The sequence below is a fragment of the Mus caroli genome, chromosome 18, assembly GCF_900094665.2.
Source record: "Mus caroli chromosome 18, CAROLI_EIJ_v1.1, whole genome shotgun sequence".
NCBI classification, from domain to species: domain Eukaryota; kingdom Metazoa; phylum Chordata; class Mammalia; order Rodentia; family Muridae; genus Mus; species Mus caroli.
The window spans coordinates 28,782,487-28,795,293 of NC_034587.1; the positions used below are offsets into that span (position 1 = coordinate 28,782,487).

General features: G+C 38.2%; 1 protein-coding gene across 1 annotated transcript; it reads right to left on the minus strand.

Annotated features, from left to right (window-relative positions):
* Positions 1 to 1,277: 1,277 nt before the first annotated feature.
* On the minus strand, positions 1,278 to 10,866 carry Syt4 (synaptotagmin 4). The gene is made up of 4 exons (XM_021150967.2): positions 10,541 to 10,866; positions 6,886 to 7,700; positions 5,020 to 5,140; positions 1,278 to 3,955 (listed from the first exon to the last, which is right to left on the minus strand). The coding sequence occupies exons 1-4, from the start codon at positions 10,572 to 10,574 to the stop codon at positions 3,648 to 3,650; spliced, it is 1,278 nt and encodes a 425-aa protein (XP_021006626.1). The 5' UTR covers positions 10,575 to 10,866; the 3' UTR covers positions 1,278 to 3,647.
* Positions 10,867 to 12,807: the final 1,941 nt, after the last annotated feature.

Consider the following 12,807-nt stretch of genomic DNA (forward strand, 5'->3'; position numbering starts at 1 on the left):
CTTTGAACATTTCTGTAAGTGCTTTTCGGCCATTTGGCATTCCTCTCTTGAGAATTCTCTGTTTAGCTATGTGCCCCATTTTTTTAAACTGGGTTTTTTTAGTTTCTTGGTGTCTAACTTCTTGAGTACTTATATATTTTGGATATTAAACCTCTGTTGGATATAGGGTTGGTGAAGGTCTTTTACCATATGTAAACTGCCATTTTGTCCTATTGAAAGTGTCCTTTGCCACCTACTATAGCCAGTAGGACTCCCAAGTGCAGGGATAAGGACACCAAACCACTCACAAAACCTTACACCTAAAATTCTAAACTTTGTCCTGCCTACAAGATGTACAGGGATAATGATAGATCAGAGACTGGGGGAATGGCCAACCAATGACTGGCTCAACTTGAGACCCATCCCATGGGCAAGCACCAATCTCTGACATTATTAATGATACTCTGTTATGCTTTCAGACATGACCCTAGCATAACTGTCCTCTGGGAGTCTCCACCCAGCAGCTAACTGAAACAGATGCAGATACCTAGAGCCAAGCACTGGATGGAGCTCAGGTAGAAGAGTTAGGAAAAGGACTTAGGAACCCAGAAGGGAAGGGCACTCCACAAGAAGACCAACAGAGTCAACTAATCTGGACCCTTGGATGTTCCAAGAGACTGGACTGCCAACCAAAGAGCATACAAGGGCTGGCCATAACCACACACACACTTATGAAGCAAATGTGCAGCTTAGTCTCCATTCAGGTCTCCAAACAATGGAAGCAGAGGCTAACCCTAACTCTGTGTCTGCCTATGGATCCTGGTCCCCTAACTGGGCTGCCTTGTCCGACCTCGGTGGGAAAGAATGTGCCTAGTTCTGCAGTGACTTAATATGTCAGGGTGGGTTGGTACCCAGGGGGTGGAGGGGAGTCCTCCTCATAAGAAGAGAATTTGAGGGAGTGTGAAAAGGCTGTGTGCGGGGAGACTGGGAGGGGAGACTGGGAGGAGAAGGAGGCTACAATCAGAGCATGTTCCTGGACAGCCAGGACTACACAGAAAAACCCTGTCTCAAAAAACAGAAGAAAAAAAAAAAGAATTGGGATTGTCACTTTGGAGTACACATATCTTGCCCCCCCCCCCAGATAACTGTCAAAAATCAGACAAAAATCACAGCTCCACACATGAAAGATCTTGTACTCCCTAAGCTATATGGGTGGTCTATCAGAAAAAGATAAAAACTCAGAAAGCAAGAAGATACTGTTTAGGACAGAGCCATTGGCAGGAAATGCGTCACTGAAATTGGGCAAAAGCAGCAGTTTATTCATGTCTTACAAACACACAGTGCTGGCACAAAGGGACAGACAGCATCTCCCTAACACCATGCTTTCCTCCGGATCACTACTGAACTACAACAAGTCAGAACGGGTCAGTTACTGAATCACACAGTTCCTCAGACATGGTAACCTCCCGATTTGGGTGGTTAGACTGGCTAAGCACACAAAAAATAATATTGTACATGTTGAATACAGTGCAGGAATTTTAGCAGAATTGGATATTCACGTTAAGATTGTAATACATTATAAACAGTACAATTTTCAGAAATAATGAGATTGCATATCTCCCTGCCTGTTTCAATTTTTCCTTGCTTTTCTCCTTTCCTGTATCTCTCTCTTTTTTTTTCTTAAAACCAGTTATAAATAGTTTCAATCAACTTTCCCCATCAAAACACTTTAAGTCGTAAAACTAAAAACTATTTACAATTTTAAAAGTGTTTGTTGTCAGATTTGTTTTCTATTTAAAAAAAAAAAATTCCACCAAACATCCTATAAACTGGGTCACCATCAGCTTCCTGCCATTCTGTGGGATACTTGGAAATGAAGTCTCTTGACATGAAAGCTCCAAGCTCCACAGGTTCCATGGCCTGTGACATCAAATGTACATACATGCAGAGGCCGTATGGCCTCCCCAACTCCACATGACCACAGCTCACTCCATGTTATTCTCAGACTGCTGAGTAGGCAGAGATGTCAGATGACGTTGTCACTGGATGGCTATGAGTGAGGGGAAAGCGTAAAATTTTTGTACAAACAGAATGAAATATATCTCCTTATAGAAAGTCAGAGTTTTGTCGTAGTCATAAAAAGCACAGACAAGTGGTTCAGAAATACATTTTCATCGAATTTACAAACACTGTGATATCAAACACATTCGCAAAAATGCTAAAGCACTGACACAAAACTTGACTCAAAGGTAAAATTTCCAGTAGACATTATCTCTAACTTGCATATTTAATAATTCGGCTGGACCTAAGTCATACTCATGAGTCTCTGATGACTCAAATATAAAGACATTGCCATTGAATTAAGTCTTCCCAGGAAATGCCAGAGCTCTGCTCGCCTCACACAGGTTTTGCAAGAATTTCAGAACTCAGCAATTGGGAGTGGCACAAGACACGATAATTTAAGCTATCTTAAAAATAACAGCTCAAAACAAACTGGCGTCTAAAGACAGCGAAGAACACACTGTCTCTGCTATTTTTACAGCCTAACTATATTTTGTGAATATTTGTAAATTCTGAAAGGCTTACTCTTTTCTTGTCTTAGTCTTTTACTTAATGTGGTTGACTTCAACTTGACAATGAATTCCACAAGTTTTTTTCTTTCCTTTTGTTTCTTTTTAAGTAGCTTAGTTCTTTCTCAGTAAGAATAAGTTAAAAACTTAAGTAGCCATGTCCACTCTGAGGGGGAAAGACAATCTTGAAAATACACTTGTACACTGATAGATTTTTATATTAAAAAAAAATGTATTCCTAACTGAATTGCTAGCTTAGGTTTATTTTTTTTTCACTAGTCTGACAACTTCACAATGGTAAATAGGAGTATCTTAGGCCACACTGAGGCTTCTGACAGGCAGTGAATAATTCAAGACCATGGTTCTTAGGTGAAGTTAAATTTTACATGACTCACATGTGATGGAACAAAAATAATCTCATATCAACCACAGTGTTCTTCAATTCAGCCCTTTTATAAATCAATCTCTCAACTTGTTTGCTGTATTTATGAAATGAACCTAAGCTACCCTTCTTATGATGAGACTGTATCAAATAATCACCATGAAAATTACAGCATACTTTGATATATAAGACAATCATTTGTACATGACATATTTAACTAAAAAAAAAAAAAAACCAGACTTGAGGACATTTTGGAAATATCTTTGGATTTAAATAAAACCTATCTCCCCCAACCTGAAGAAACATGGATTAATTTTCATACAAAAAGGTGTGGTTCTCATTTTTAACTCTAACAATCACCTGATTTCCACTACCAAGGCAAAACTGAAATCATCACCTACAACACACATCTGTGACGAGGTTAAGTTAGGGTGCTCATAACAGGCTTGGTTGGCCCACTTAATACCACACAGAGGGAAACTGAATATCTTACGAAAACTTGGCCAACACCTCTAATAAAAGAGGAAATTATCATAATACACATTTACAACTATTTTCTGGCCTATTCATTTAATCCACTTCTAACCAAAACAAATAAGTAAATAAAAATAAATAATAAAGTAGCTTGCTGTACCACAAGCTTACAATCGTGTGTAAGAAAGAAAATTGCTTCTTGCCTAGTAAAAATCTTTAAGTTGCAGCTCATGGCCAGGAAGCTAACCATCACAGAGCATGTGCCACTTAGCAATCTGTCTCCTGGGGAAGTCACAGATCTCCTTCCAGTGCCCCCCACCACTTCCTTCTGCTGTGGCACCCAGGACCAACCGTCCAATCACCTCATTTCGGGATCCCCTTTCAGAATCCAAAACTAAGAATTCAACACTGATTTCTTCAAGACTCTCACAAGGAATATCAAAGACAAACAGTTCATTGAACACTGCGTTGGGAGTGCATTTCTTAACGTGAGTCTTCTTTTTAGAGATTCTCTTCTTGGCATGGTACAGGTTCACTTTGACGTAGGGATCTGCAATGGCATACAACAAGTGTTATGTTGACAACAATCAGCCGCAGGTCTAGTCTCCTTAGTGAGCATGGCACCCCAATACAGTGGAAATGAGGCTCTTACAATGAAAACAAGTCTAAACAGATGGGAAGTGAAAATAGGTTTCACTCTCCTCGTTTTAATTAAATTGAAAATATTGATAAATAGAAACTAGTTCTAGACCTGATGTCAGGGAAGATAAGAGAATGCTGCATACTGCCCACTAATTATTAATTGCATAACTGAGGCGAAAGTAAATCTCACCCTTTCTGAGCTCACTCACTTTGTGATCTTGGTAAGTCTATCTTCAGGTGAGTGCTGCTTTTGTTGCTAAACAGGGGTTTGGAAACCGTGCAGGTCGTATCCTGCCCCTTAGCTTTTCTGCATGTGGTTGGAGAGTTGATCTTTCCTGTGACACTAGATGGGTTTAGGGTCATGTGACTTTCCTTATCACACAGTTAACTGGTTTTGAGAGGTTATTTATCTTCATACCACTAGGTGATTCTTTATTAAAATATATACTTCTAGTTTTCAAAATACACTTCAAGTATTATTGTACTCAATTTCTATAGTGCTTAAGAAATAGAGAGGATACTATACTAAGAAATAGAAAAGTGACTATTTTAAGATCATTTTAACCCACAACTTAGCTCATTTTCTTTCTCATTATATTCTACAAAAACCATTTTATTTTTTCCAGACTTTTTGAAAACTAAAACGTAATTATTAAAGTAATGAAGTCATTAAAGATGCAGATGAGTAAGCTCATTTGAGACGCAAAACTTCAAAACTCTTGTTCTGAGCAATACTAGGCTCCGTCTTTCCTCATCGTTCCAAGAGCTTCCTCCGAAGTTGTCTCTCAGGAAATGAACTTCTCTGGATTGTTGGCAGAACTGACTCACAAATTTTCCCATAAAGAAGAAAGAAAAAAAAAAAAAAGACAATCCACAAGCCCATAACTCATGATCCTGAGGGACAAAACCAGACTCCGGTGTTAGTTAAAAATTGTAGAGGCTGAACTCCAGTATTTCAGAAGCCGTTCTTACCTGAAAGTCCAGACACATCAGATTTCGGTAGGTGCCGCGCTTTTAAGACAACCACAGTGAGCGTGTTTGTAGTGGACTGATAACAGAGAGAGACCAGAAGTTCACCCCGGCCAGAAGACTTCTAACAAAGAGAAACACCGTGGATGGAGTTTTAATCTTCAGCTTTTGTACTCTCATCACAAAACATACAGCAACATAATAGCTTTGTTATTTTAATGTCATGTTCCTATCTAGTTTTTATTTTAACAGGCGAAGAAATCTGAAAAACTGCTTTTATGCCGCTTCATAACGACTAAATCCATTGCCTGCCATCTTGTGGTTGTTTCAAGTACTACAGAATGCTAAAATCTGCAAAGATTTGACCACACCCAGCACACATGTTTTGAAGGATATTACATTATACTTTCAAGAGGATTTGTTTGTTTGTTTGTTTGTTTCGCTTTTGCTATGTAAGAACATCTCTGATCTTCAAAATCATTAATAGTCATAAAATGAATAATCTTATCAATTGGTATGTGTAGGATTGCATGGCACATATTTTATCTTATTTTAAATTCTTCACTATTGGCACTAGTGGCATTTGAATTCAAGCCACAGAAAATCTATTCTGCATCCAACAATTATTCTGGACCAGGGTCATGATGGAGTTAGAATTCTTGTCCTTTCATAGTCAAAGACTCTTTTCAGTCTAAGGAGAAAATAAATAAATTTAAGTACTTGAGAGAACTGACTCTAACTTTAAAACTTGGTCTTAGGCAGTAACAAAGATCCCTTTACTGAAGGCTATTTATGCTTAGTTTTATATGAAAGACATTACCTAAGACATCTAAGATTGTAACGTTCAAGCTTTAACTACAACTAACAAAACAGTAACATGGGACTTGCTTATAATTAAGAACAGCTAAATAAAAAATGCATCAAAAAAGAACTAAAGTTGAGAAAAACCATCTAAAACTAAACAGTTTACCAAAAAAGCATACCAAAGAAAGCAAAACAACAACCAGGGAGCTATTTGATCCTCATGGGCCCCAGTCAGTCAGGTGCCTCACACAAGCTGTGCAACTCTCTGGGGCCTGAATTCCACTATTGCCAATACAAGACAGGAAGATGATTACAAAGTGTTCTAAAGATATTTTTAGATCCAAAATATTGTGATTTCAAAATACATAAATAATGTGATTGTTGTTTTCTTAAGTTGTGACATTAGGAGAACAAATTGTTCTGAAATACGAAGATTAGGAACTGTGAAGTTTACATTTAAAGCAGAAAAGGTTTCTCTTTGCTAAATTGATATCATGTCATTTCCTAATTATCCAAGAGCTATCAAAGGAGTCCATGTCAGAGGGCAGGGTAACACACTTCCTGTATGCAGGAGAAAAAAAATGGACATTCGGAAGACAACATAACAGAATGACCCTTGTTCAAAAGCGATTTCATTAAAAGTACATTCAAATCCCACATCCTGAGAAGGAACTGGCTTACTTTTTAATTTCAGTTTCAAATTCAGTTACTCTGAACTGAAACACTTTAACAACATATGTTAAGAGACACACACATGAATTTTAAAGTAGCAGCCCTTTTCAAACTATTTTAATAGAAAATTTAAAAATACCTGTTACACAAATGATGTGTAAGTATCATGAAATGCTTTCTCTTGTTTTTTTTTTATCACAAAGATTCCTTGAGCATTTCAATTGTGGATTAAACTTCCTTTTGCCTTCTCTATTCTCTTGTTCTCTGTTTACTATTACCCACAGTAATTAAGGATAATGTGTACCAACTCATCATTTGAATGAAAATACCATAGATATTTTTTAAAACTATACTAAATATTCCTTACAGCTACTTGAATGCTTACATAATTACCTTAGCATTTCTCTTGATGATCTCTCTAGTCATTAACATTTTTCCATCTGATAATTCAATCCCTGAAAGAGGAATCAGGACTTCTCCAATGACATCATCTCTAGAAAACCTGTCAAAACTCAGAACTGTGAAGTGCAAGGAGAGCTCTTGGATGTGGGGATAAGGGATTCCATAGAATGTGAAGGTTTCATCAAAAACAGGGTCCAGCGTCTTCCTCAGCACTCTGGTCTTCACTCTATGCTTCTTCTCTGGTAAGATTGTCATTTTGATGTACGGGTCAGAGGTCATGGATTGCTCGTCCATGGCTGGTAAGCCCTGGGCTTCCTTGATGTTCACCACAAAGGCTTTCTTCTCGAAGTTGTACTCTAGAGACAAGAAGAGTGTCCCCAGCTTCTCTTGTTTCTCCTCTGACATGAGGGAAGTGCTGGACTTCAAGCTCTCAGGGGAATTGGCCTCCTTTTCTGTCTCCGTAAAGAGCTTTGGGGTGACATTTTCCAGATCAGAAGAGCTGCCAGCTTTGGGGTTGGCTTTGGGGAAATTGCCATTGAGGTCTCGCTTCTCTAGGTCAAGATGCAGGGAAAGGTTGGGCAGAGCGGCTTTACCCTTCACTTCACTCTTGTCATCTCCTCCAAACTTCCTTTTGCTACTTAGGTTTTCTGGGTAGATATCAACTCCTTTAAGCACATGCACAAACTTGTATGGAGGAGTCTTGTTGGATTTAGCTGATCTTCTCTGGCAGCAGATCCAGGCAAAGAGAGAGACAGTGAAGACGAGGCCAAAAGCACTGAAGATGCCCACCACTGTGGGAATTTCATCTGAAAAACCAATTGACCAATGGCATACATTAAAGGATCAGGATTGAAAGGGGAGACTGTAGTGAAAGCATAACAGAGCCAGCCCCTGCTGTCGGTTGGGAGGTTTGACTTACTCCCCCAGAGTTCCTGGCATGAGTAACAGTGATGTTTCCCACTAACCTGAGGTCTAAACATAGCCCTATGTGACACACACAAAAAGACATTATGATTTAAAACACCTTAAATTCAGTAGATTCTCATAAATATATTAATAAATTAAAGTATATCTGGAATAAATGCAGGGTCATGTTAAGTATTCTCACCCTGGCTTTGTTTAACTCAGATATCAGTAGTCAACTATAATAATATAAGGAAGTACAATTGTCACATTTTGGAGCTTTCTAGAAGAATCAATCACACACACACACACACACACACACACACACACTACCTTCTTAAGATATCTTTATTCACCCAGGATTCAAGCAGAAAAAAAAAAAAAGAATACTTTAAAGACAGTAGTCCACACAACTAAAAACTTATGGAAAAAAAACATGGCCATTGGCTATTGCTATAAACTCATTAAAATTTTCTTTTTAATTGTGAGATGTGGTGAAAAGGTAAACATTTGTTAATAAGGTAAAAAGACAGTAAAATAAAATACATAGTATGGTAATAACATGTAATTAATTTATAACATGACAATCCCCTTATATATATGAACATAAAATTCTTCAAGCACTGAATTTTCCAAATCACAAAGTAATCTATGTGGGTTAGGCATAATAATGTGGTCATAAATGCATAACCATTCTCAAACTGTGAGTGTAAAGTGAGCATAGGTAATTTAGAGTTCAATTTTATCCTTGTATATTTCTACATGGCACATGGTAATAAAATTGAAAATGCCGTTGTTCTCTTAACTTCGAACGTATTAAATCGGTGATATCCAGTGACAGGCCAACAGTAATTGTACATGAAGCACATGTCATCTAATATGCAAGCAGGTTCTTCTGACAAATATTTAGGAGTTGTACTTCTACTTACTACATCTGACACAGTGACGCAGCTAAGTAAACCTTTAGCAAAAAGTGAATACAACAAAGTGTTATGTACATTTCCCTCTATTTTATCCCTGTTTTATTCTAAATGGTGAATACAAAGCATAAAAGTTCCAGCCCAAAAAGGGTTAACACTTTCTAAGACCAAGAAAAGGGATTTTTACAACTCTTCTCCATCGCCTAAATATTCCTCCCATCCACTTTAGATTCCTAAAAGTGAGCTCAAAGGAAGTCGGATGGAGAAACAGTAAGAAAAACATCTGAGATTAAACATAAAATCTATAACTTAATTCTATGGCTAAATTGAATCATTGTAAAGATGAAGTAAAGCTTTTAGTCTTCTAAATAGAAAAAAAGTGAATGCTACAAAGAAGAAAGGAGAAAGGGGGAAGAGGAAGAAAAGAAGGAGGGAGAAGAAGAGGAGGAGAGGGAGGAGGAGGGAGGGGAGGAGGAGAGAGAGAAGGGAAGGGAGAGGAAGAGGAGGAGGAAGAGAAAGAAGAGTTAATCAGCTAAACAGTGTCAGCTTCTTCTATTCAAGTCTTTGTCACACACACACACGCACGCACACACACACACAATCTAATAACTCAGGGCAAGGCAACAAAAGCAAACTCAGGAACTAAGAAATTCTTCAGCCACTGTAAGAACAATAAAAGCAGTTAAAGTCATTATTTCTAAGTATAAAGACAGGTGGGTATGGAAACATTCTCACAAGGGTAGTCTCAGAAGATAGCCCACTGTGAGAAAATGCTTTATTTCAAATCAGTAACTGAGTGTAAATATCACACACACATACACACACACACATCCAATGATGAAAGGCTAAGAAAATAATTTATGAATATTTTATTATATCTAATATTCACAACACCCAAGATAATATGGACTCACACTCTGCTAACGTAACTACTGATACTGTACTTAGCTTTGAGAGCAGAGATAGGGTCCTTAGCACTCATATTAGTCACAATTATTATACATGAGAGATACTATTCAGAAATTTCTTCATCCTTTAACTTAAAAATACTTATAGATAAAACCCTGATCTTTTCCCAGTAGAATATAATTGGACCTAGACATGCCGATTGATTTTCTAAAATGTATGTCTAATTTATTCACTGAAGCAGACAAGGAGACCATAGTGACAAAATTTTGGAATACGAACAGGAAAAGCAATCGAGAAAGCAGCAGCTCTAACCCAAGTTTTGAGTAGCTTTTTTACTTAAACTGTACAGCGCTGGACTCCAGAAAGCTCAATCAGAGACATGAAAAAGGCCAAAGCCGGTTGTTCTAAAGTCCCAAGAACTACAGTATCACAGAATTTTATCTGTCATTAGTAACATTCTTCAGGTATACAAGAAAACATAGCAGAGAAATTTATCACAGCGTAATAGAACACGCATCTCAAACCCTCAATGTACAAGTTATTTTATGTCGTATCAACTCTTATGTAACCAAAGGCGTACGTAGCTTTTCCTAAAAGATTTACACACAAATAGGAACCATCCAGAAAATAAATGAAGCAGTATTCTAACAACAGATGTCCTTTTCTTTCCTCAGCTCAGGCTGTAGCTTACAGAGCCGCGTGAACATTCGGGAACTTCTGGAAGGTGAAATCACAAGGCAATGTTAAGGAGAAAAATATCAAGGGAAGGAAGTAAGCCACAATTAACCATCTGCTGTTCTCGTCTTCCTTTCAAATTAGCTACTTGAAAATATACATATTCAAGACCCAGTAGAGAGCAAAGCACAGCACAGCCCCGAGCCCAGCCACAGCCCCAAGTTCAGCAACTTGCTCACCGAATTCCACGCGGCTGGTGGTGATAGGAGCCATGTTTTCTGCGTGCTCTGTCCGAGGTGCTGAAAGAACTCCGGGCAGATTCACCTGGAAGGATCCGGGAACAAGGCTTCCAGGGGAAACACAGGGGATCTGGGACCAGCACCGGCAGCGGGAGGGACTGGAGGAAGGTCCGCGCTCTCTATCAGCAATGTGCCACCCTGCCCTGTTCCTGTTGGCTCTTCTGAAAAGCTTGTCTCCGAGACTCCAGACGTGGCTGAAACCCGAATTGACGCAATCCTGACGCTACAGGGCTGAAATCAGCACCTGCCCTCCCCCTCCTCCCTCCAGCCGCTCCTCCTCGCCCTCCTTCTGGCATCCTCCCTCCTCTCTTGAGGATTCAGCGCACACTCACCAATTATTTTAACTGTTGGGCTACTAGATTTGAACTATGCTATTCTGTTAGACTCGGAGGCACACGGAGACGCGTCCTGAAACGTATCCTTGACAATTCTTAGTCCAAAATTCTCCTGATGATATACAGACATTAAAATAAATGAGTCCTACTTATCAGACTATCATAATTTATAAGAGGAATACAGAGTAAAGAGAGGGAAGTCTCCATATCAAATGACTCACTGTAATATGCATGCTTGCTTCTTAAATTATTCTGTGAACTATTGCATGCATGCCATACTTATTTGGAGGAAATACACTGTAAATTGTTACATTAAAAATAATCATGTTCTTACTACCAATTTATAGTCTGAACATTAGGTTGATAGTGTTGCTGGTTTCTTGTCTGTCAGCTATTTTCCTTTTAATACTTGACATTTGACCAGTTAAGATTCTTGGGAATAGATGGAATTAATTCTGTTTGAATTTATTCTCAGATATGACTTTTAATATTTGGATACTGCTGATATAGTAACATTTATAGTCAAATGTTCTGACCTCTAATAGGTTTCTGCAAACAAATAACAAGAATTGGACCAAATTCTGAAATAATATTATTACCAGTTACTTTCAAAGGACTGCTATTCTGGAATGAGGATCTGAAAAAATATGGTGTCAATTTTTGATTAATTTGAATCGTAAGGTTATCACTTTTAAAAAACAAACACTAAGCAGATTTATAAAGAAGAAACATAGCTGTAATTTTCACCTATCATTTAATGTTACACACACACACACACACCTTTGCTCTGGAATTCAATTAACAAATGAAATGCAATATGTACTGTCATGAAGGAAGCTGAGCCATGAGGTTGTTTCAGAAAACTACTGTACATGAGACAGGTGTCTGCACACTGGCAAACAGCTTCCCTAAGTGCCAGCAGTGTGTCTGGGGATACACTGGTTTCAGCCCTCTGCATCATGGAAAATTTTCTAAGTCAAAGCCTCATTTCTTTCTACCAGCTCCCACACACTTGGCACTGAAGTGTTCTTTGAATAGACATTTTTTAAACCTTACATATTCATGCTATGAAAACACAGAAACTAAGTCACTGTGTGTCATGTTCCCATGGCAGTGGCTGTGCTAATGTTCTAAGCAACCCAAACATGCATAGTACCTGCCTTCTCAGCCCTCTGCATGCACCAGTTAAAGTGTTCTGTTTCATGAAAGTAGAATTCACTTGTGATGCATTTCGCAGTAATCTGATCATACAATGTAAATTATATTAAAGTATATGTTTCCCATCTAAGTTGTTGTAACATATGGTTAAGCTCATTTGTCATAAACATAAATATATTCTGTGTATGTTACATTAAAATTAGTACCTCATTAACTATAGCTTCATATGGCAAAATGGTGTGTCAAACCTGTCTAGATTCTTAAACAGTATTTCTCCAAAACTCAGCCCATCCTGCCCTCCCCTATTTCAAAAGAGCTAATGAAGTAAGAGGACCAATTGCCCAGAGTTGATGCCATTGTAGCTATTTCATTGCTTGCTTTAAAAGCAAACTGAAAATAAATGCTATTAATCAAAACCTGAACTTTCTTTTTCACTTGGTGAGTATCACTTTAGCATTTATACAATCTCTAGACAAGGTTCAAGCAGCATCAGATAAAGAGTGGAATCCACAGAAAAAGATCCTGGAAGTTTCTGGTTGAGATTTGTGCCCTACCACATTATTGCATTGTTCTTTCAGATCTAGCAAACTAGTAATCAATTGACTGACATGCCCAATCTGATTCTTGCAGCACGGACAAGGGAGGAGAGGTTGTTGCTAGGTAACCACCCTTTTACCACCCAAAACACACAACCTTAAACAATTGCAGTCCTGG